Source organism: Botryllus schlosseri, chromosome 12, assembly GCF_051294905.1.
Source record: "Botryllus schlosseri isolate E-star chromosome 12, Bs_hap1, whole genome shotgun sequence".
Lineage (NCBI taxonomy): Eukaryota > Metazoa > Chordata > Ascidiacea > Stolidobranchia > Styelidae > Botryllus > Botryllus schlosseri.
In genome coordinates, this window is record NC_137247.1 from 369620 (window position 1) to 393620 (window position 24001).

Here is a 24001-nt window from a genome sequence, read left to right on the forward strand (position 1 = left end):
CGATGCCGTATCTATATAGTCAGACCATTTTCAGCACACCATTTCCTCTATTTCGTTGTTTGCTTCATACAACAAGAAAATCCAGATACAAAAAGAGTGCTTCATTGTCCATGTGAACCCACACACCATCATCCTCGAGCTGTCATCTTGCAGCGTCGTAAAAACACACAATGAGGAAATAGTATTGCAATCACCCCTTCAAGCTTCATTGCGGACATCTTCAAAGTTCGCGATTCTTTTGGAAATACTTCATTTTACCTTCCGGATCGGGGATAATCTGAAAGGGCGTGCTGCCGTGTTAATTAGTACTCTTTAAAATACAACTGTTTTTTGCTACACAAGTGTCGATTTAACCCATTCGCACTTCTCAACCGGTTATGATCATAGACTACTTTTTGGCACTGCTCTTGAGACATTTTTTTCAAATTGCTACTTTTTGGAGTGAGAAGTGCTACCTTCTGACAAAACTTTTACAATCTTTTTCACTTCCACTCAGGGTTTTTCACAAGGTTCCGAGTCTCAAATCAATTATACTTTCATGGTTTTCACTCAAGTCACGTCATTTTCAATTCACCATCGAGTCAAGTCAGGGTTCAAAGGTTCGACTCCAATCCGGTTCAAATCAACTTTGACATCTCGGTTTGGTTGATATTGAATGTCTCACATTCATAACATAGGCTACCTCACCTTACACAGACTAGCGTTGGAACCCCGGGATTAATCCCCATGAAATCCCGGGATTTGTAAAGAGCATTTACCCAGGCTTACGTAGCACCATATCTTTTATTTTGGTAATAAAACAGTATCAAAACTCGGCTGATTGCCTAAAACAATTTACAGTTACGGTATGTGATAATAAAACCAACTATGGCATAACAATGAACTACACAATCACTTACGTCTAGTCTAGTCTACGGTGCTGTGGAGGTAAAATACTGATCGGGATAATTGCGAATTTAGTAGATGTCAGTGTGAAGAGAAAATAGGATGTGTGGTCAAACTTTTTGTTTTTTAAATCTGCAGAAAAAGCCAAATGCAACTTGTGTCAAGACGTTTTGAAAGCTTTAGCAGGCCGTGACGGGATTTTGAGCGGACGCAGAAAGTTTCTGCCCTGAAAGTAAAATTCTAATCTGAAAGTATTGACAAATTTTATGCGTCACAGAATGAATCCAAGTTTGCCAACCTGAGAAATATGGTCATGAAACTACTTGTTGAGTTCGGGTCCATACATGGACAATGCACATTTGCAAGCAAACATTTTCGACCATGAACATTAAAAAGACAAGGCTGCGTTCCCACAATCTAACTGATGTTCACGTGCAGTCTTTACTACGGGTTTCGACATACGCCATGCAACTAGAGTTAAAAGAACTTGTTGACAAATTTGATCGACCGCAGATATCTGATTGACTTCCACAACAGTTTTGGTCTCTTATGCTTCAAAGCAAAAGTTTACATTAAATACGATTTATTCCTTGTATATGTGGATAAATGTGCGATTATTGTATCGATTCTGTAATCCAGCCTGCCAAGTACTGGCTTTTCCCATATCAGGTCGCCGACCGAATAAGTTGCCCACCCCTGGTCTAGCATATAGGGACTGACAACGCATTTAAGGTCTGTACACATATGGTAGAAATTAATCATGCATTATTCAACGTCAAAGAAAGATCCGCCAAAAATGAAGGTGAGGAACATCGATTCCTTTCATAAATCGCATAAGCCTCGCCTCGATGAAATTCATAGCCAGTTAACTGCTGTGGACGTGCTAGCATTTAATCAAATTGCCCAAAGTGATTGAATTTGTCGGCCTTTCACGGCTGACGGCGATGACTTGCAAAGATGTCACAAACTGGTTCAGGACTTGGTCATCGAGCACAGCAAAAAATCCGCCAGTGTGTCGAAGAAGAGCTTATTGCAATGAAACGGAATAATGGATGTTTTTCGATCACATTGGACGAATCAACTTCTACAGGCAACAGGCGGTACAAAAATTTAAACGCTCATTATCCGGGTGGCTTTCGATCGCTGGGTTTCATCCGTATTCACGGTAGCATGTTTTTGCGTCAATATTACCAGGAATAATAAGTGTTGTTGGTGTATCTTGTATGTGTATTTTACTACTTTGCTAATCCCGGGATTGAGAAGCGAAAATCCCGATCCCGGGATTTCAAATTTGATCCCGAAGTTCCAACCCTAACACAGTCCCTATTTGTCGAGTCAATATACTCAGGTAGACTCTAGTCGAGTCGGAAATTTACACCGTTACTACTACTTGAGTACCAACACTGCCTACTTGGACCAACATGACTTACCGTGTCTGCCCCAGGCTGCCAGCCGGCCGGGCACACTTCTCCGTGCTGATCCGTGTGTTGGAACGCTTGTACGAGTCGCAAGGTCTCGTCGACAGAGCGCCCCACGGGCAGATCGTTCATGGTGATCTGTCGCAGAATGCCTTTCGGGTCAATGATGAAAAGGCCTCTGCAGAGAGGAAAATGGATCAGCGTTGGACACGTAGATCATTTTCCGGATTTTCAAGTTACATTGAAAAATCAGAATGATCGCTACCCAGATCTTTATCCAAATTATATGAGAATTAGAATGACAGAATTTGAAAAAAACTTGTAAATTGAATTACAACAACAGTCAAGCACTCTTCTTATGACATCAGAGTTGATTCATGAGAATAGCGTGTCCGTAATGCGAGCTTGACTCGTTTCACAGGAATTAGATTAGAATTAAAATGAGAACGTAGAAACGTTTCACTCTAACTAGACTACCTACTCGTATTATTTTTTACAAAATATCTATAATTGAATAAGCTTATATACATAGCATGTATATGATATAAAATGAAGAAACAAAATAGAATACAAAATTGTCAGAAATAATAACCTGAGAGTGTGTCCCAGATCTTCAAGCAAAACTCCATAGTCACGAGATATTTTGTGAGTAAGGTCAGACAAGAGAGGAATGTTGATTTTTCCGAGGCCGCCTTCTTTGCGATCCGTATTTGCCCTGATCATTTTCAAAGATATAGTTAATTCTTCTATAGTGTCCTCATATGCTGATATCGGCTTGATATTATTGCGAAACCGATAATAATCGCTTGGGCTGTGGATATAATCATGCAGCAAGATGCCCAACAACTAGAGCGCAATTGTTGCTTACCAGGCCAGATGCGTGAAATGCGAGTCGACGGAGCAGGCTACAACTTCAGCTCCAATTTTTCGGAATTCTGCGACGCGGTCGGAAAACGCGATGATTTCGGTCGGGCAAACAAACGTACTGAATCAAAATTCGCCAGTTTTTATTTTGTAAATTGCAGACGTACAGCATGACTAGGGCAGAGCACAATGATCAAGTACTCGAGACTCAAGTCGAGTATTGCAATTATAGGCTCCTCGCCGCCAAATTTATCAACAAGAATTATAGTTTAGCTACTATTTTTCACTGGAAATCTTGAAACCTCATCGCAGCATAGGCTACCAAACATTAATACAAAACCACACAAATGACATGATCAATCCACAGCATTGTCATTAAGTGCAATGAAATAGGTATCATCAAATATGATGTAGACTATGTGGTCGCATAAAAGGTACACATTTGAACTTCACACATCTCCCATACTGTCAGAGTATCACAATCAATGTTCCCTCTGCACTGCGCGCGTTCCCAATTGTGCAATGCTGACAGGGTCTCTGTGCACAAAAAATCTAAAGTGATGACTTTTTTCAGTCGTTACGCGCTGTTGTAGGAGAGACCGCGCAGTGAGTAGGTGAGTGCGTGCAGACTCGTGAAAAATGAGAGGGAACATTGATCACAATGAGTAATACTAAACTCGGAGCCTAATACTCGATTCAGAATCAAATCACTCGGGTCTATGCGTTACTCACAAATCCAGTGGATAGAAGAAAAAGATGAGATATTTTCCGAGATAATCTTCAGACTTGATCGTTTTCACTTCTCCATTCACAATTGCAGTTCCTTCCCATGACGGAGCGGGCTTTGAAACTATCGAAAATTAGGTTATTTGAATTAAATTATCGTTTTTTTTTTTATGCAGCAACAACTTAACCAAGCCAGTCATGCCGTCACTAGGTCTGGTCAAATGATTCTCGTGCCTACAAGCAACTTTTCGTGTACCGAAATCATACGCTCTTTTTCGTACGAGTTACCAATATATTACACTTACAAGAATTTTGAAAAAAATTGATAGACTTCAATTTTGCACGTGATTCGGGCTTATTTTTCTTCTGCCATCTTCAATTTTTTCTCAACGGTTAATATGCAACTTTTCTTGTTAATCTTACTTTTTAGGAATGCACAGCAAATGCTAATCATACAGTAAGTTACATACAGAAAGGGACTTATTAAATTATAAAGCAAGAAAAGGCACAGGTGTCAGTTGAAGTATTAAGATAGTAGTAAAGTATATAATTATCAATGAGAATTCTAGTTTCGATACCATTTCCCACACAGAAGGCTTGACCTCGATTGGTCGTATCGCAGCATATGAAACTTGTAGTACAAACTGGAAATGACATTTCTGTGAAGTCATGCACATTATTGCTACAAAGTGCAATGAAATAGGTAGGCTATAGTCGAAAAATACCAAATCACATCTTTAATACCACTAAAATGTGTGCGATTGTATTCATCCACCGAAAATGGAATCACCCATGAAGTCTATCCTAAAAGCTATGTGAATGACATTTGATATTGTCCCCAATATCTGATTTGTGGATTCTCACTTTCCGGGGTAGCGACTTTTTTAGCGATTTTTGGTCTTATCCGTGTGATATTGAATAACTCGTCAACTGGAGAGAAAAACGAGGTCATCTTTCTGACACAGTTATAGATACATTTTATTTGGCGTTGTTCGTGTTTTAATAACCAGTATTGAAGTTCTGTACCTCTAAGAATATCTTCAAATAACCAGTATGATACAATCACAATAACTTTTTACAATAACATGACCGATATTTGGGGGTATCGGGGTCTACTTTATAGCAGTGTTGGGATCAAGTCACTACGTTCGAGTCACGAGTCAGTAAACATTTTGACTCGAATCAAGTCAAGTCAATCGGTTTTTGAAGGTGACTCGAGTCAAGTCGAGTCAAGTCAAAATTCAAGTCAAGTTGCCTTTTCGTAGTATGAGGCATGATTACTAGGGTGGAGTGAAAATGACTTTTTTTTTTCAAATCAAAAAAGGCCTTCCTCAATCCTGACAAATGACCTAAAACTTCAATGAAAAGTGACTTCAGGGTGTTGCCCCCATTTTCCAGCCGGCAACCCCCCAATTTCTGCGCGTGGGGGGGGTAAAATGGCCCATCTCGGCAACCGCTGGTCGTAGAGTCATGATATATAGCTCAAAATCTGCGGAAGCATCATGTTTCTGTCTGTCTTCTGAAGAAAGTTTTCTCTATTGTGAACACAAAATGAGTTATAGCCAAAAAACTATATATACGTACATTTTTGTTGAAATTCAGCATTTATTCTGACGAATTGTGATCTGTCATTAGTTTTTTTTAAAAGTAAAGTAACACACTGGCAATACCGAATATTGGGCCCATATTACAAATATATTCACAACACAGTCCTTTTAAAATCGGTTCAAAACATCATAATGAAACATTCACATTGAACGTCTTATATTAAAATTGCATTCTTTTGTCAAGTTTTTTCATCAGTTTACGAGACTTAATTTTTCGGCGAATGAGGCCATCTCGTCTTTGAAATCCCGAAACGTGCCCTGATGCTTCTGTTACGAGCTGTACATGATGTTCCATGCACCGTTTGATTGCGGCATGGATGAAACAAAATCAGAGGCTTCTCGCGGCATTCTTCTAACTCTGCATCAGTTAAGTGCTCAATCGTTGGAAGTTGTTGATATAAGGTTCAATATCAACCAACTCGTGGTATACCTTTGCTTCCAAGTTCAACTTTGAGACGCAGAATAAACGAACAGGACCGCAGTTCAATTGGTTGGAACCGCTATGACTCTCAATGTCCAGGAGTGAATTTTATTCAGCGGCATGTTTTCGAATCGCCAGCACCTTGGTCACACTCAATTGAAAAAAACTACGTGGAAGTGTATCTTGTTGGCCAGTTACTCAATTCAAAAAGCTCTCGCCACCACTTATGGCCTTTCAAAAGCTCCCATAGGAAATTGTTAGTGACTTAAGTAAGGACCAGTTATATGCTTATAAATTCAAGGAAATGCTGATGATGATCTGGCTTACTTGGAGGTTGGACCACCGGTTGCGCATTCAAGATGGCTAACTTTAGGATGCAGTGCAGAGTTTTACGGTATTATGTAACAGTCAATGAACCGCCTTTAAACCTGGAGATTCGGGTTCGTTTTTGCCTTGAAGTATATTTTCCAACTTGGTTTGAGATCAAGGGAAACAAACATATAACACATGGACCCAGAAACATCTTCAACTTGATTAAACAGGTTTTGAATTTCTCTGACCGAAACGTTCGAAAAATTGCTCCGAATGTGGTGATAAGAAACGGTTATTCCGCACAACCCGAAAATATTATGATTGCAATGCTGGTAGATGATAATGAAGACATACGAAATGAGGGTGTGACCAAGGTGCTTGTGTTTCGAAAACATGCCGCTGAACAAATTCACTTGTGGACATTGAAAGTCATAGCAGTTCCAACCAATTGAACTGGGGTCCTATTCGTTTATTCTGTGTCCCAAAGCCAAGGCATACCACGAATTGGTTGATATTGAACCTTATCAACAACTTCCTCCAACGATTGAGCACTTAACTGATGCAGAGTTAGAAGAATGCCGCGAGAAGCCTCTGATTTTGTTTCATCCATGCCACAATCAAACAGTGGAACGACATGTAAATCTCGTAACAGAAGCATCAGCACTAGTTTCGGGATTTCAAAGACGAGATGGCCTCTCAATTGCCAAAAAATTAAGTCTCGTAAACTGATGAAAAAACTTGACAAAAGAATGCATTTTTAATAAAAGTCGTTAAATGTGAGTGTTTCATTATGATGTTTTGAACCGATTTTAAAAGGACTGTGTTGTGAATATATTTGTAATATGGGCCCAATATTCGGTATTGCCACTGTACTACTTTACTTTAAAAAAAAAAACTAATGACAGATCAGAATTCGTCAGAATAAATGCTTAATTTCAACAAAAATGTGCGTATATATAGTTTTTTGGCTATAACTCATTTTGTGTTCACAATAGAGAAAACTTTCTTCAGAAGACAGATAGAAACATGATGCTTCCGCAGATTTTGAGCTATATATCATGACTCTACGACCAGCGGTTGCCGGGATGGGTCATTTTACCCCCCCACGCGCAGAAATTGGGGGGTTGCCGGCTGGAAAATGGGGGCAACACCCTGAAGTCACTTTTCATTGAAGTTTTAGGTCATTTGTCAGGATTGAGGAAGGCCTTTTTTGATTTGAAAAAAAAAGTCATTTTCACTCCACCCTAATGATTACGTCATTACATTTTGCTAGCTGCCTGAAATACAGATTGAGTGGTCATTGATTTTGAACCGATGAACGAATATACACCCAAGAAGGCGCTGTATCGCTCATATATACGTAGCCTCAGTGTATAGTTACCAACCAACATAGAGAATAGAAAAAGGAATTGATAAGATGCAATACATTACCCTTTACCCATTTACATATTGATATGATACAATTCGAGCCTGCTCCAATGGTTGAGGAGTACATAAACTATATTCGAATTCAAAATAATAAAAAAAACAAGAGGTTTGGTTAAGGTAGATAATTTTCTATTATATTACCGGTACTTTACTACTAGTTTACGACAACGTATGCTAGTCAGGAATAATCGTCAGCAACTAGTAGAGAATTGGAAGGAACATTGTATATCAACAATCGTATCACAAAATAGGTAATAATAGATAGTAACGCAAATGGGTAACGAACAGAGATGGTCAAAGTAGTCTTCGGCGTCACTTAAGTAGGTATGTAGTAGTATTTTCTTAATTTCTACTTGTGTAGAAGTACCGATTTCTAAGGAAGTAAAAATGCAAGTATTCTATAGGCCTATGATAGTTTTGCAGAGGAAACTGTCAAGTAGAAGTCAAAAACATGACCAGGTGAGGAGGTCGTGCAAGTAAGCAAGATCTACTTGAAGAAGAAGTACTTCATAATTGACCACATCTGGTGACAGGGCAGGGCGGTAATATAATTATAATATTCATCCTCTTTGAATAGTCATCAAAGCCGCTTTCAAACTACTTCAAAATAAATGGTTGATTCCAAGACAAATTTCAGCGAACTTTTTTACTCAAAACGAAGGTTGGGCACCATGATTCGGGTACTTACACCATTGATTTGAGTTGAATATCGGAAGATGATTTTTTCCAATACTGAAATTACCCGCTCCTTGCAACCAAGAGTTGATTTATAAGGTAGTTGCAAAACTATTCACCACTATTTTCCGCAGTGTATGGCTGTAAACCTCAATCGGTCGCATCGCAGCACAAGGAACATGTAGCACAAATTTACACATGTGTAAATGTGATAACCGGGTTTTTCCCGGCCCTACTTGATAACATAACATTCTTACTTTGTGCTTTTGTGGATTGGAGCAGGTGGCTCTGATAGGGCGGCCAAAACATTCCGCCGAAGCCGTTGTCTTCTTCAGCCGTGACACACACCACAGCAGTCAAGCACAGGAATAGAACTTTCATTGTTAATTCCTATAGTAGCAAGCTGTAGAATTAAAGACAATAAAACTTACTGCCTTATAGTTAGCCCTCAAGTTTATAGGACCACGACCTGACATATCCATCTCGCCTTCCGACACATGCCTCCTTTTTGTGTCTTGTCCTTTCGTATTATCGTCTTTTACTTTTCATTCAGTGCGCATGCCTCTTTTTTTACATCGCTTATACCAGGTGGGTGTCTGATTCCAAAGACTACTTCAAGTCGTTTCGACACCTTCCTATCTTTCATTGCGTCTTGTGGGGTATTAAAATGATGAGAGAGAGAGAGAACAAAAATTATTCATCTTCGCAAAATAACAAAACAGGCAACAAAATAGCATAACTTCAGAAACATGCGGACACATACAAAAAAATGGTTACAGTGTCAATTTCAAAGCAAATGAGATGTGTATGGTGTCCACTGTCCACGTCCATGTTCATAGAATGAAGGTCATTATGCTTTATGATTACAATGACAAATTTTTAGCAATAAATTGAATTACTCAGAAATCACATGGAATGCTCCGATAAACTTCAAATTCAACCCCACTTTTGTATATTTGTTCCTTGTCGACGCACACAGAAATGCATTAGCTATCTCCTATTTTCGAGACGAGAGAGAAGTCAAGGAAAAAATGTGACAGAATAGATAGCCAACAAGAAACTGTTTACAAAATATGCAAAATGAAGAAACAGGGATGGTGCAAACTGCAATTTGATATACATCAAATGCAAAATAAGATCAGTAGAATGAAAAATATCAACAGTCGCGTGCAAAACAGGGTTAATTGCTGCATGCCAAACAAGGCCAGTCCACGCATGAATCCCAATCTGTGCATCTCAAATCCAACTTTCTTTCTTATGATATCAAATTTACAATATGGTTCCTATTAGCAATTTTAAAATCATAATTTTACTTTTTCATATCAACATTGAAATTTCAACTACAGATCTACCTCATCATCCTAAATCTGAAGATAATTCAATAGAAGTTTCGGCATGTGAAATAAGATTAGTCGTATGCAAAATAAGCTCGGTTCTCACATGTATAGCCTACAAAATAATGTTAGGATTGAGGTCAGGTAGGGTTACTATATTTTCAGGACCCAAAGGGAATAGTAAAACGAAAGTAGAATAGTTACGTTCAAGTTTGATGTTTTACATTTCCTTGGTAGTTGCTGGGAAAAGTTACAAAAACAAAGAAGAAGTTGAGAAAACAGATAAAATCTACTTTTCAGTTTGCCAAATGAAATGATCATTTTTACCGAGCTGGTGAAATTGTTTACGCAAAATATTGTTTTAATTATATACAACCGTCAATATGCTTGAAACTGATGCAAGTAATAGGTCTGTTAAGATTGAGCTCGCGGCAGATTCTCGCATGTAAAAACGATTAGATGTTACAGGGAAAGCTGGACAGTGTATACAATATCACTAACGATACTTTGTTGAAGGAAAACAATTTTAAACCACACATTTCGCAGGTTTCATGTCGGTGCAGTAGTTATTTTTCGGAAATAAATGCATCTTGGATAAGAGCCCAGCCGAAATTATGAGAACTGACTTTAAATGCAGAAAGGGGACATTTGGGTATTTTTAAACGTCTTTGGGGGACTAATTGCTTATCTTGATAAAAGAGTACAAATCCTTAGAGCACATATTCTAGGACTAAGTTAGGGTCGCTGTCATGTCATTCTCATTTGCCATTGGGTACCATTCACTAAGGGTTGTGGACTAATGGCGTTAGAGTTGGGAGTTGAGGTCAGTATCAGTTAGTCTATGATTTCATCCTTTCAAAACACCACAAGACTGAGATACAATGAAATGATAGGAAGGCATCGAAACGACTGTCTGAGTACTGTATAGCTAGCCCTTGAAATCAGTAAAGATGAGGTAGGCCCTATGCACATGGGGTGAAAAGAAATAAGGGATGTGATGAAACGACTAGTGATGTAAATGAATTACCAATCATTTACAGATTGAACACTGATTGCTATGCTAAGTGTATACTGGAAAAACTGCAAAATCCCGTAACAAAACCCAAAACAAAACCCACAACAACTTTCGGCGCTACGCGGCAATGCCTTGCAGCATAACGTGTAATGGTCGCTCATGCGTCGCGACACGTATCATACCGAAGCCATGGAGATGAACAGTTGAACACGGATTTGGATTTTAATAAACTGGAACGAATCATTTGGATTCGCGACTGTTTTCTTTTGAAGGCCTATTTGGACTTGAACTTTTCATTGATTTCCAATTTTCCTACATAGAATTGAGTCAGGTCGTCCATCTATCATATGATCGACTTCAAAAATCATCGCTCTATCAAATATGCCGGACCTCGAGTGCAGGCTTTTTGACAGTCGTCTAGCATGTCCATCCAGTTCACATTCGAGTGAAAATGCAAGCAATTTCCACAGAATGAATACTAGTCAGTCCTCAAGATTACCGGACCACTACCTGACCTATCGACCTCGCCTTCCTCCCGCCACCTCATTTTGTCGCTAGTATTTTTTTTTATTATATTCGTTTCCTTTTCATTCAGTGTGCATGCCTACTAACTCCAAGTCTTTTCGACACCTTCTTATTTTTCCACTGTATCGCAATCTTCGCATTAAAGTCGAAATACAAGCAATTTATACTCAATCAATACTATAGTCTTGTCAGCCTTCTAGTTCACGGGACTTCGACGAACTGACATCGTCCAAATATCATATGATATAGTCCGAAAGATCATCGCTCTATTAGCGGACCTGACGTGTGGAACAATATCCCGCCGGCCACCCAACAGTCGACGAGCATGTCCACATTCAAGTCAAAATACAGGCAGTTTCTATACTTTATTTTTCAATGCTATCTTCTTTACTTTCATTCAGTGTGCATGCCTCCTCTTTACATCGCCTAGGCCAATGTGGGTGTCTGATTCCATAGACTACTCCTAGTCGCTTCGACATCTTCCTGTCTTTTCATTGTATCGCATTTTTGTGGTGTATTTTAACGAACTATATTGTTCACGCCATTTAAAGATTTGAGCAATAGGGGGTGTTGTGAACCTTACCTTATTCCCTGAAGTGAAAACCCGAAAGATCTTCGTGAGTCGTCTATTTGTCGTGTGAATTGTAGATAAGGGAAATAAATCGTACGATGTTTGGTGCATTTCGAGATATACGTGTGTAATACCACGTAGAGACGTTGATGCATTCGTTGGTGATTATTAGCTGGTAAGGAAGTCGATATACATGCATGATTATGAGCCAGTTCGGAAGTCGATAGACATTTATAAGTGCTTCGCTAATTGCGAAAAAGATATATTACATTTTGAACCGTACGTGATATTCAATAAAGTTACAAGCCGGGGAGACGGAAACAAAATATATTGGTCAGTGTGATCCATCGAATACGTGTGCAATAGACAGGCCTGGTGGTACGTCAGCCAACAAGGTCGTACGGCGTGGGTTACGCCGGTCGTCGAACGGAAGAAGAAACACTACGCAGCGAATTGTAAACGCAACCTTCTTGGAGTCAGATATACAATTATACAACTACAAACGTTCGCTCTGCGTTAAAGTGGTTGACCTTCCAACGTTCAATCAATCAAGACCGACCGACCGAAGACAATCAATATAAAGATTCGCCTTGCACGACGGCGAGAAAGAGCAATACAGCAACGGACCACGGGAACGATCAATATAAAGATTCGCCTCACACAACGGCGAGAAAGATCAATCAGCAATACAGCGACGACGGAAACAAAAGTCATCGCGACGTTCTCGCACGAAGAAATTCACAAAAGTCATCGCGACGTTCTCGCACGAAGATATTAACAAAAGTCATCGCGACGTTCTCGCAAGAAGAATTGACAACGAAGATTCGCCCTGCACGACGGCGAGAAAGACCAACCAGAAGAAATGCAGTGGAGTTGTGCTTTTGACGATCAATACGCCAGAGAGAAGACAATAATGAAGACAACGTATGCAGTGTCAGAAATCGGTCGGAAATCGCAGAAGTTAAGCAGATTTGCGGACGGTGGTGCTCCAATCATGCATCACACGGATTAGAAAAATGAAAGGTAGATCGATTTTATTTTCTTGCCCTACGACGTTAGTTGGTTACTGTTATTGGGATATTGACAAAGTGTAGTTTAGTAAAGTAACTTGCAATCATTGGTTTCTAAACCCAGGTAGGGGTCGCATTTCCTGCGAGTTAAATCCTCCGCTGCTAGAGCTGTAGGACGCAGGTGCTTATATAGCATAATGTTTTGATAAGAGATGTGTGCGGGTAAACCCGTGGCAAGAAGGCTACCCTATTTATTCGATGCCATGATGCATCCAATAGCTGAATAGCTTGATATGCATGTGTGATGAATAATGATATATTGCAAGCCTTATGAAGAGATATTAGGCCTCTGCCATACGACGATACCCTTATGTTGAGTATATCATTGAGAAAATATGCACCGCGGTAGTGCATGATATTTGCAAACATTGCTTTGCATGTAATACAATAAATAGGGCACACTCTCGTTCTGTTGGTATATACCAATGTTAAATGCTACGTGATATGAATTAGGAAGTTTCATATCAATTTAGAATAAAATGATTGCAGTTGCAGGTGAAAATTCGATTTTTTTTCTATACCCATAACAGTATCTTTCTAATTAGTTTGCGTGCGAGTGATATTATCGGTTTTCTGAATGCCCTATGTAATGTATCTTTAATGTTGTCGTGATATCGTGTATGTATTGTTTTGAGATATCAGGTGATATTTGTTGTTTTACGAGAACCTAATGTTGTTGATTTGTAGTTCAGTAGTCTGCATGAACAGAATGATGTTACTTCGAGTCATTTCAAGATCAGCCGAATACTATGTTATGATGGTATTTCGTTTTATTAGTTACTTTGCCCCTGCATATAAAATTGTCACCTGTCTCCAGTCCCTGATTAGTTATAACCCTAGATAGAAGGTTTTGAACGGTATGTTCGGTTTTTTTTTACACGAAGTTCTTTGACTGAAAGGGGGGAATTTATAACCGAACATTTTGAACAATATATTCGTTTTTTTTACACCAAGTTCTTTTGGTAGGAAGGGGGAACTTTTAACGAACTATATTGTTCACGCCATTTAAAGATTTGAGCAATAGGGGGTGTTGTGAACCTTACCTTATTCCCTGAAGTGAAAACCCGAAAGATCTTCGTGAGTCGTCTATTTGTCGTGTGAATTGTAGATAAGGGAAATAAATCGTACGATGTTTGGTGCATTTCGAGATATGCGTGTGTAATACCACGTAGAGACGTTGATGCATTCGTTGGTGATTATTAGCTGGTGAGGAAGTCGATATACATGCATGATTATGAGCCAGTTCGGAAGTCGATAGACATTTATAAGTGCTTCGCTAATTGCGAAAAAGATATATTACATTTTGAACCGTACGTGATATTCAATAAAGTTACAAGCCGGGGAGACGGAAACAAAATATATTGGTCAGTGTGATCCATCGAATACGTGTGCAATAGACAGGCCTGGTGGTACGTCAGCCAACAAGGTCGTACGGCGTGGGTTACGCCGGTCGTCGAACGGAAGAAGAAACACGCAGCGAATTGTAAACGCAACCTTCTTGGAGTCAGATATACAATTATACAACTACAAACGTTCGCTCTGCGTTAAATGTATTGAACTGATAAAATTGCTAATAAACCAATGATGATGATGATTCTACTAAATAGATATACTAGTCCGTCCTCAAGATCACCGAACTGCGACCTGACATATCGATGCCTTCCGTGACATGCCCCCTCATGATTTGTGGCCTGCTTTTCTATCCTATCTTCTTGTACTTTTCATTCAGTGTGCATGCCTATTCTTTACATCGCCTAGGCCAAGGTGGGTGTCTGATTCCAAAGACTACTCTAAGTCGTTTCGACACCTTCCTGTCTTTTCATTGTATCACAATTTTTGTGGTGAGCTGAACTGATTAAAATTGCTAATAAACCGATCAGATCTCGCCTTTCGTCACATACCACCTAATTCTGTCGCTTGTCCTTCTATAATAATATAATTCTTCTACTTTTCATCCAGTGTGCATGCCTTCATTTACATCGATTATAGTAGGCCAAGGTGGGTGTCCGACGAATTGAAAGTCTACTCCAAGACGTTTCGACACCTTCTTACCTTTTCGTTGTATCGCAATCTTGTTGTGTTTTGAATTAATGAAATTACTGACAATAAACTGATACTGAACTGAATATGAAAAGATTTCAATCAACAAGCTCGAAGTAAAAACGAAACCAAAGCTTTATTGAAAAGGATTGAACGCAAAATATGAAAACAATGAGTAATACTGCGATCATAAACGAGTGTTTGTGTAAATTTGGGGAAGACTGGATGTAGATTTTGCGACATCGACTGGCTCTAAAGCAGGGCTTGGCAAAATGGAGTGCCTGAGGGATTCGAGTATCACTCAATATGATGTCACAAGAGTATGAATGTGTAGAGTTACTTTGAGGCAACCACAAAGAATACGATGCCAGTTGTACATCACATGAAAGATAATTTGGTCTTTTTTCGACCACACCTATTTCATTGCACTTTGGGACGATGTTGTGCGTTGATCACTATTTTACAGATATGTCGTTTCCACTATAGATAACTAACCCGAGTAGGTTAGTTATCTATACTTCCACTAATGCGGAAGCTTTGTACTACATGTTTCGTGTGCTGCGATATGATCAATCGAGGTTTACCGCTTTCCACAGTGTAAAAAAATATCGAAACTATAAGTCTCTTAGACGAATTAACCCTTAGTGGCGAGGAGTTTATCATTTTAGTAGGCTACTCGAAAAAATACTTTTTCAGTAACCGACTCGAATCATTGTGCCCAGCCCTACTCAAGAGTTATCAGCCTTGCTCTAAACTTTTGAGTAGAGTAGACTCTGAGAAAACATCGCATTAAAAAAATGATGATCATTAAGAAAATCACGGGGTGTCGTTGGTCCTCTCGGGTAGATTCCCCCCAGCGGCAAGAATCAGACTCGTTGGGCTGCCGGCCCCTCCTAACGGTTGTATGTTGTGGGTCATGGCCGCGGGGTATGCGGCCACTTCTCGTTGTTTCAACAGCAGGCCTGAAATTCGAATGGTCATGATAAGTGGAAAAATTCATTTGCAATCTTTTCTGACACCCGTCAGGAGTAATCGTCAGCAACTAGTAGAGAATTGGGAGGAACATCGTATATCAACGATCGTATCACAAGGGTTGATTGGACTTGCTTCGAGTTATTTTCTCAAGCACATAATACAACATCAAACATTCTATATGACTTGAGTCAAGTTTTCTGTATGAGTAGCAATTCATTGAAAAACAGGCCCCAAAACTGTCTTTTACCTGTTTAAATAAACATGTTTAAAGTGAGAAAAATGAGTCTATTATGAATGTGAGGCCGGCGATATCACCCAAGACCTTCAGCAAAGTGAGTTGAACCTGACTTGAACTCGGTAATGAACGGTGAACGCTATGACTCGTAATTGACTCGGTGGTAAATTGAAAATGACTCGTTTTGACTCGGGTCAAAAGTGTAAAGAAAGATTGACTTGCGACTCGGAACCTTGCGGCTTGCAACATCTAAACAAACTTAGTTTGACTCATTTATACGAAATTTCATGTCAGTGATGTGATATTTTGTGATCCAATTGTTGATGCACAATGTTCTTTCCAATTCTCTACAAGTTGCTGACGATTAGGCTACCCCTGACAAAATATTCGAGCTCATTTCAATATAAATATATTATTCAATTGTATATTTAAGCTCTGTACCTTCGAGTCTTCAAAGCAACAAACCTTGTCTTAAGATCGAAATCTCCCGCAAAATTTGGTCTTGCCGCTCGTGTTTGGGAAAAATGCCAGGATGGAGCAAGCGCTCTGCTGCTTCTGTTCCAGATTTGCGAGTTTGCGCCAATTCTGAAACGCACGCCGCCAATGTTGTAACAAAAAAAACAGACTTGTATAGCTACAAAATTTTCAGATTGTGCAAGTTACATTAGAATTATAGAGTTATAGCCAACACAATTATTCTCGAAATTAGATTAGAATTACTCTATTCAGAAAAACTTGAAAATTCCGGGTTAGAAAGAAATACATCATAAATGAAATTCAGTAATTTCTAATCGAATTAGGAATTATAACTTGAATGTAATTTGGAAAATTAACTATTTTCTAGTTCTGCATCAGCATTTTGAGGAAAAGCAGAAATTGGATCAGAACTAAAATGAGAACATAGAAACATTTCAAAAACTAGATTAGAAGTAGATTTCCAACATTTCGTTCTAATCCTAATTCCACAACTAGGGTTAAGTGGCTGTCCAAGTGTGTTTGAAATGGTACCAGAAGTCTGTGGTCCGGTTCCAGGTCTCGACTGGGGTAGCGAAGGGTCCAGGACGGCCATTGTCCGACGATATTCCACAAAATCGTTGGTGCGAGGCACAGGAGACGCGTTTGTGTGTCTGTCCGACCTGCGGAACGAAACGCGCATCATAGTAGAGCTGGTCACAGTTGTCAGCGTCAGTACTCAAAACTACTTCAAGTTGAAGCGACTTAAGTTTTGAAGAGTATTCAAGCAAGTGACTTCGAGGTGTGTATTTGGTCGAAGGATCTCATATTTAAAGTCAGGGTTAGGGCTAGTGTAAGGGTTAATTTTCGCGTTAGGTCCACTGGGATTCACTGATTGCATTGTTGCGTTGCCTAAAAAAACGCTGCATACCAAATTTGGCACGATTCCAACTGCTAGATATGCGAACACACGGTAGTTTGAAAATGTAGAATTTATTACAAAAAGACTTGAAAATTGATAATCAAATTTTACTGTCAAACCCATGAAATTGTTATGTTGTCTAAAAGAACGATGCTTAACCATTTTCCCGCACTCCCAACCGGTAGAAGCAATGTTGTAAATCCCAGAATGACGATTGGAAAACTCATATTACTTTGCTTCTACAGGTTGGAATTGCGTTGAATTTATATCGCATCGTTTCTGTCGACAACTCAACTATTTCATGGGGTTGACAGTAACATTTGAAATATATCTTTTAATAATAAATCCAAAATCCAAAATGACTCACCGATACTTTGCGTTATCGCTGGTCGCGTGTATCCCAGACGAGGGCCTCGGTTTTGAACCCATTTTTTGCCGGGCATTGGGGGGTTCAGAAGCCGGTTTATCGCGACGACGCCTCAACGAATCTTCTCTCTCCTGTCGTTTCACCGCGATTTCCTGTTCGCGACGCTTACGGAACGCGATTTCCTGCCGATGCCTCGATTCTGCCCTTTTGCGGGCTTCTTCTTCCTTCTCTCTTTCTTTCTCTTCTCTTCGTCGCAACGCGGTCTCGTGTCTTTGTTGCTCCGAATTGTAGCGACGAGTCGTCTTCTTTTTATCGCCCGCCCCCCATTTTGGACGCGACTCGTTGACTCGTTTCGAGTCGGCGAGGTTTTGGTTGCCGGCTCGATTTCGGGCGTTTTTGGATTTTTGCGGCAATTTCAGATATTCCGTTTCTTCGTCGCTGCCCATTCTGAAACCGCAACTGCTGGTTCAGTTGTGAAATGTAGCCTTTATCAGCTTCACGATTGCAATTGTATAATGGAAGCTCGGTAACTTGAATCATTTTACAAACTTACCTTTGAAAGTTGAAATCGGGCGACAACACCCCGTCGGTCTGAACCCCAGACTCCACGAGTGTGCCATCGTGCTTTTGGTTCAACTTTATTTCCAGCCTGATCGGACCTTGCTCCGTCTGCATGACGGCGTAATCGGAACGCTCGTCTCTAGGCGAATGGGCGGCTGACGTGGAAACGTCAGGAATCGCTTCCGCTTTTTGACTCATCTCGAGAGCGATCTGATGAGTCCGTTCGAGTCGCGAAGTGTCGTGACCTTTCGTTACAGATGTGTTGCGTTATAAATGTCAAAAAGTTGGCTAAATTCTTGCAGGAGCTATTATTTCGTCCAGGCGTATTGCCGAATTCAATTAAAAACACATCCGAAACTACTTTCTACAGAATCTCAAATTCTCTCTTCCTGAGTCGGAAAATTATAAAATGTTCAAGTTTTCAAAATTAGATTAGAATTAGAATGATAGCCGTACATATTTTGCCAAATTCGAATAGAATGTTAATGATAGCTAGGCATTTTTTCCAAATAAAAACAGAATTAGAACGACTGAATTCGCAAAAGAAATGCAACAAAAATGAAGCTCAGTTCGTATCAAACCAGAGCCGATTCTCAGCAGAACGAGATTGGAAAATGTTTGTACACCGAGATCAGCTGGTTTCGCAGGATACACTTCTCCTGTCGCATTTTCGGGGAAACAATAAATTACATTAGAATTAAAATGACGGCATAGACACATTACTCATCACTGCATTTTGCTTTAATAATCTAAATAGACAACAAGAACAATCCAAGTTTGATCTCTACCTTTTGTACGAAGCAGCTGTTCCCGTCTCGCTAACTTGTCGCGTAGCGCGCTTTCCTCCGCGCTCTTCATCTGCTGGTAGAGCTCTCTCGTCTGCTTCTCTCTCTCCGACTCCTGGAGCTGCTGGCGAGCCTTTTCGTTTTCCGCTCGTCGAGTGAAGAACTCTCTCTCCTGCGCTAAACGACGATCTTCCTCCGCTTCCAGTTCTCTGCGTCTTTCTTCTTCTCTCTCTTTCTTCTGTTTTCTTTCTTCCACCTGTGTTGATAAAAACGGATTTCATGATTTGGAAAAAACAGAACCAACTGCTAGATACTGGTTTTTGGGGAGTTTTATTTCTAGTTGCAAGTTTTGAACAGTGAGTAATTCAAGTTCTAAATGTGGATTTTGAACATCAGTAGCTATAGTTCTAGTTTTAGTAGCGAAATTTGAAGTGTGTCGTTCTAGCTAGTTCCAGTTGCATATTTTGAACATCAGTTCTGGATTTAGATGCGAAACTTGAAAAGCGAGTAATTCTAGCTAGTTCTAGTTGGGTATTTTGAAAAGTGAGTAGTTCAAGTTCTAGTCGGGCAGATTTGAAAGCAAGTAGTTCTGCTCGCAAATTAGGAAAAGTGAGTCATTCCAGTTGTAGTAGCACATTTTGGAAATGAAGTAGTTCTAGTTCTAGCTCTAATTGAGCATTTTCAAAATCCAGCAATTTGTACAAGTCTGAATTTCAGCCATTACTGACATTGATTTCGACAGATTCCAAAACACGAAACCCGTTCATCTCTGACCTGCAGCGCGATGGCTTTCCTGTGTTCCTCCTGCTTTTTCCTCTTCACTTCCAAGGCTTCGATCTGGGCCGGGTCCAGCAACGAGGTCATGGTCCGCAGGTAGCTGCTGCGTTGGGGCGGCCCGCTGGTCAGGGTCGACACGAAATCGCCCAGCTCAGAGTTATCCACGCTTTTGGTCAAATTGCTGCCACTTTTCAGGTGTCCCGGGTCTGTTGACACAGGCGGTCAGTGACAGACTACCTACTTCTACTTTATTAGGTGGTTGAAGGTTCCCATATTGGTTTTAGTTTTGAATCTGTTTAACCCCCTTTTGTGTGCCATTATAGGCACCCCAAAAGGCTACCAGTTAGAACAGAGGCGGGCAACATACGGCCCGGAAGGCTTTTGAGCGGCCCGCAGAGAATTTCCTGATTTTTATGAAAATGTGGCCCGCGGCCATAGAGAGGTGACCATGAAACTACCTGCTTTGTTCAGATTTACCGGCATTTGCGAACAAGCATTTTCGACCATGAAAATTAACAATCTAACTCAGGGGTGGGCAATTATATTTCTCCATTGGACAAATTAGAAACAGAAAATGCGTTAGCAGGCCGAGTCAAAATGTTTGCTATATTCTACGGCGTAATAATTCTGTTTCTAAATTGAAAGCAACGAATTGCACTGTTAATATATGCTGGTCAGTGTACATGTTGATATTAGGGAATGAGAAGTAAGCGACGATTAATTACCAAAAATAATATTTATTTGCCATCATATTTCGAATAATTTTAAACATAAAACTTTTTGAATTCTCTTTAAAACCCTATCCGCGTTATTCTATCAAAAAGTTAAATTGTATTTGGGATACAACAAACAAAAAATTAATTACATACTGTTTTGGCCGCTATGCTTTGAACTTAAAATTCACATGATATTATGGTTACCATATTTTGGAATCGGGAAAGGGGGGCACTTTTTCAAAATTTTCAAACTTAGAACAGGCTACCGGTGGAAAATCCTGAAAAAGTGGTAAATTTCTACCACTTCGTAGTCGGTTGACTAAAAAATATGTCAACTTTCGCCCAGCTCCCAAAATACCCGCCGGAGCGTCACTTCGGTGCTGTTTTATGGCGTCTTAGTCAAATTTTGCTACAAATTTGACCAAAATTCCTAAAAAAGAGGGCGAAATCTCAAAAAGCAGGACATTTAGGCGTCCTCGGAGGACATTTTCAAAAACCTGAAAAAGGAGGACAGATCCTCCAAAAGGAGGACGTATGGTAACCCTACATAATATACGATTTATTCCTTGCATATGTTGAATGTGGATAAATACACGATTACTGTATCGATTTAGGAATCCGGCCCGCTAAGTACTTGGTTGTCGTATATCCGGCCCGCTGACTGGAGAAGTTGCCCGCCCCTGAGTTGGAATATACCTACTGCTGCAATGGATGTTGTAATAAAACCAATACTTGTGCTTTTCAAAGCTCTGGTTTTGCCTGATAACCGGACAACTGTTAATTAGTAGTAGATCATAAATTTTGACTCAGTTGCAAGCAGAAGTAGCATTTTCCAAGTATCTCAGGTCAAGTTTTGCCTGACATACTGAAAACTTCGAGTCAGATGTACTTTGTGATCATAACCACTTGACAAGTGCTGCTGGTAAGAAAGTGGTCGGACTTCTTCTGCCTCCGCAACAGTAGCAACTTGCTCGTGCATTATCTGAATACTCAATTCGGTTTTGGCAACTTACTCAATTGGTTATAGTTAGACTTACTTGACTTACTTTTCATAATTAGGATTTTGTGAAGTAGAAAAGGAGTTTTAACATAAGTTTGCATTGATTTGGAATCGTGTTTTAGGCTTCCTATTTACTTATCTACCAGTGATATTGCCATAGGAATCTACTTTATGCAATATTGTATTTGAAAAGCAGAAAGAAGTTTTGGGATGGTTTTTCATTCATTTTAATTGATAAAATTTTCGAAAATGAAAAGAAAAATTTTCGTACCTGTCGGGATCATTTCCGATTTGGAAACCGTCAGTTCTTTGTCTTGCGTAGTTTTTGTGAAATCGTTCGAGGACATCGTAACCCGCGGAGAAGCTTTGGTGGCCGGCAACATGGTATCGAAATGCTTTGTCCACAATTCTTCGTCCTCCTATCAAACATGAGGGCGGGTTTCGATTTGAAAAAAAAACAGAGTTCATGGTTTTGGCAATAATTTCGTACACAATAATTAATTATATTGTTGATTTATCCAATAAAAGCATGTCAACTCTCATCATCTGTAGTGATTGTCAGAAATATTTTACTTAATGAAACTTTACTTTATATATAATACTTTACTTCATAATAGTTCACCAGATCATACTTTACTGTACGTCAGTAATACTTCACTTCACAATACTTTACATCAGTAATACTTTACTTTATAACACATTACTTTATAATAATTCACCTTATCATACTTTGCTGTATGTCAATGATACTTTACTTTATCATACTTTACTTCACATCATTAATACTTAATATTAAGTCCATGTATGTCTCCATGTATGTAATTCTCAAGTTCTTTGCCACGAATGGATTACGATCGTATTTAGAATTGGTGTTAGACGTGAAACGAAATTAACTCTAGATTTACATTTGAAAATATTAAATCATTTCCGCCTTATATATCAGAGTCGGTCAAAACCAGGGTTGTAATGACCCGAGTCATGACTAGACTTGGGTCCGACTCGAGTCATTTTCTCAAAATACGGAAATGACTCGACTCGAGTCAATCTGTGTATTGACTCGACTTGGATTCGAGTCATTGCGCATGACTCGAACCGAGTCATATGACTCGAGACCCAGCTGGAGATATTGCCCACTGGTACTTGAAAATGCGACCAACAACTGATAAAAGTGAGGAAAATAGTATATTATAAAGGTGAACCATTCAATATCACCAACAGAGTTATGAACAGTGGGTTTAACAAGACTTGAACTCGAAACTGAGCAGTCAACACAATGACTCGGACTAGGACTTAACTCGGTGGTGCATTGAAAATGACTCGACTTGACTCGAGTCAAAACTATAAAAGTGAGATTGAGTAGTGACTCGGAGCTTTGTGACTTGGTTACAACCCTGCTCAAAACCCATTTTGAGTTTTTTGAAATGCGATAGGCCTATATATATCAAATGACCTGTTGCAATCTGGCCGTCCGTTCGTTCGCCTTGCGTCGACGCTGTTCGTCTCGCTGTTGCTCGAGCTCCGCCCTCCAACGACGTTGCTCTTCTCGTTTATTCGCGCTCGACACTCCGTTTCTCGTTCTCGAGTTGCCGAAAAAGAACGAAGAATCACTTTTTTTGGCATCATCCGACGGCTCGTCAGTTTTCTCGTCCTTTTTTGAAGACCCGTCGTTCTTTTTGTCTTCTTTCGATGATTCGTCGCCTTTATTCTTTTCTGTCGACGGCTCGGCACCGTTGTGCCCATTTTCCGAATTGTCGCTCGCTTTTGGGTCCGACTCCTTTTTTTCGAGAAGGTTCGCGACACTTTCTTTTTTATCGTCCTTTTCGGACGATTTGTCTTTGGCGCCATCTACATTTTCGCTTTCGTTTCGATCCGATTCTTTATCTGAATTGGTATCGCTCAGAACGGCCGATATATCGAGATCGTTACTGCTTTTCACTAAACCCAGTATCGTGCTGAGTTGACTTTGAGTCAAAGTCACATATTTTGTGTTCACTTCGGGCTTATTATCATCGTCGTCATTATTCTTTGGAGGTATTTTTTCTGCTTTTCGTGACTTTGGCTGTTGAGGTTTAACTACGGCGTCGTTTGAAGCAGTTTTCTTTGGTTTTGGCTTTTGCTTTCGTGTAATTTTTTCAGTTTGATCGATAGTCTGCGTTTTTTTCAAAGTACCGACGTCGTCAGGGTGCACAGTGCTTCGAATAGGTAGTTTTTGGGCTGCTTTTTTCGATTTGTTACCAAAAAATATGCCAGTCGTGACCTTACCGTTGACGGTTCTGGTGCCAAAGGTCAGGCCGCTTCCTAAGTCCATCGCTAATCCTA

At 39.8% G+C, this 24001-nt stretch overlaps 3 protein-coding genes across 6 annotated transcripts in view; 1 reads left to right on the forward strand and 2 right to left on the reverse strand.

Annotated features, from left to right (window-relative positions):
* The window catches only part of LOC145452005 (frizzled-10-A-like), a 297630-nt gene that overhangs the window by 21827 nt on the left and 251802 nt on the right, over nucleotides 1-24001 (forward strand). The window lies entirely within an intron of this gene.
* On the reverse strand, nucleotides 28-8768 carry LOC145452142 (peroxiredoxin-like). 2 transcript variants are annotated; one of them, XM_080330367.1, is made up of 7 exons: nucleotides 8594-8768; nucleotides 4758-4823; nucleotides 3900-4017; nucleotides 3172-3288; nucleotides 2896-3018; nucleotides 2316-2481; nucleotides 28-277 (listed from the first exon to the last, which is right to left on the reverse strand). In XM_080330367.1, exons 1-7 carry the CDS (start codon nucleotides 8715-8717, stop codon nucleotides 221-223), a joined length of 771 nt encoding a protein of 256 aa, XP_080186493.1. In that variant the 5' UTR covers nucleotides 8718-8768; the 3' UTR covers nucleotides 28-220. The 2 variants fall into 2 exon arrangements, with proteins under 2 accessions (XP_080186493.1, XP_080186494.1); XM_080330368.1 differs by lacking the exon at nucleotides 4758-4823 and having other exon boundaries at nucleotides 8594-8765.
* Nucleotides 15009-23990, reverse strand: LOC145452135 (coiled-coil domain-containing protein 66-like). Of its 3 annotated transcripts, none has more exons than XM_080330357.1 (9): nucleotides 23133-23990; nucleotides 21954-22101; nucleotides 19964-20172; nucleotides 19193-19445; nucleotides 18397-18649; nucleotides 17844-18290; nucleotides 17110-17237; nucleotides 16567-16686; nucleotides 15009-15853 (listed from the first exon to the last, which is right to left on the reverse strand). In XM_080330357.1, the coding sequence occupies exons 1-9, from the start codon at nucleotides 23988-23990 to the stop codon at nucleotides 15708-15710; spliced, it is 2562 nt and encodes an 853-aa protein (XP_080186483.1). In that variant the 3' UTR covers nucleotides 15009-15707. The 3 variants fall into 3 exon arrangements, with proteins under 3 accessions (XP_080186483.1, XP_080186482.1, XP_080186481.1); XM_080330356.1 differs by having other exon boundaries at nucleotides 17844-18302; XM_080330355.1 differs by having other exon boundaries at nucleotides 17844-18305.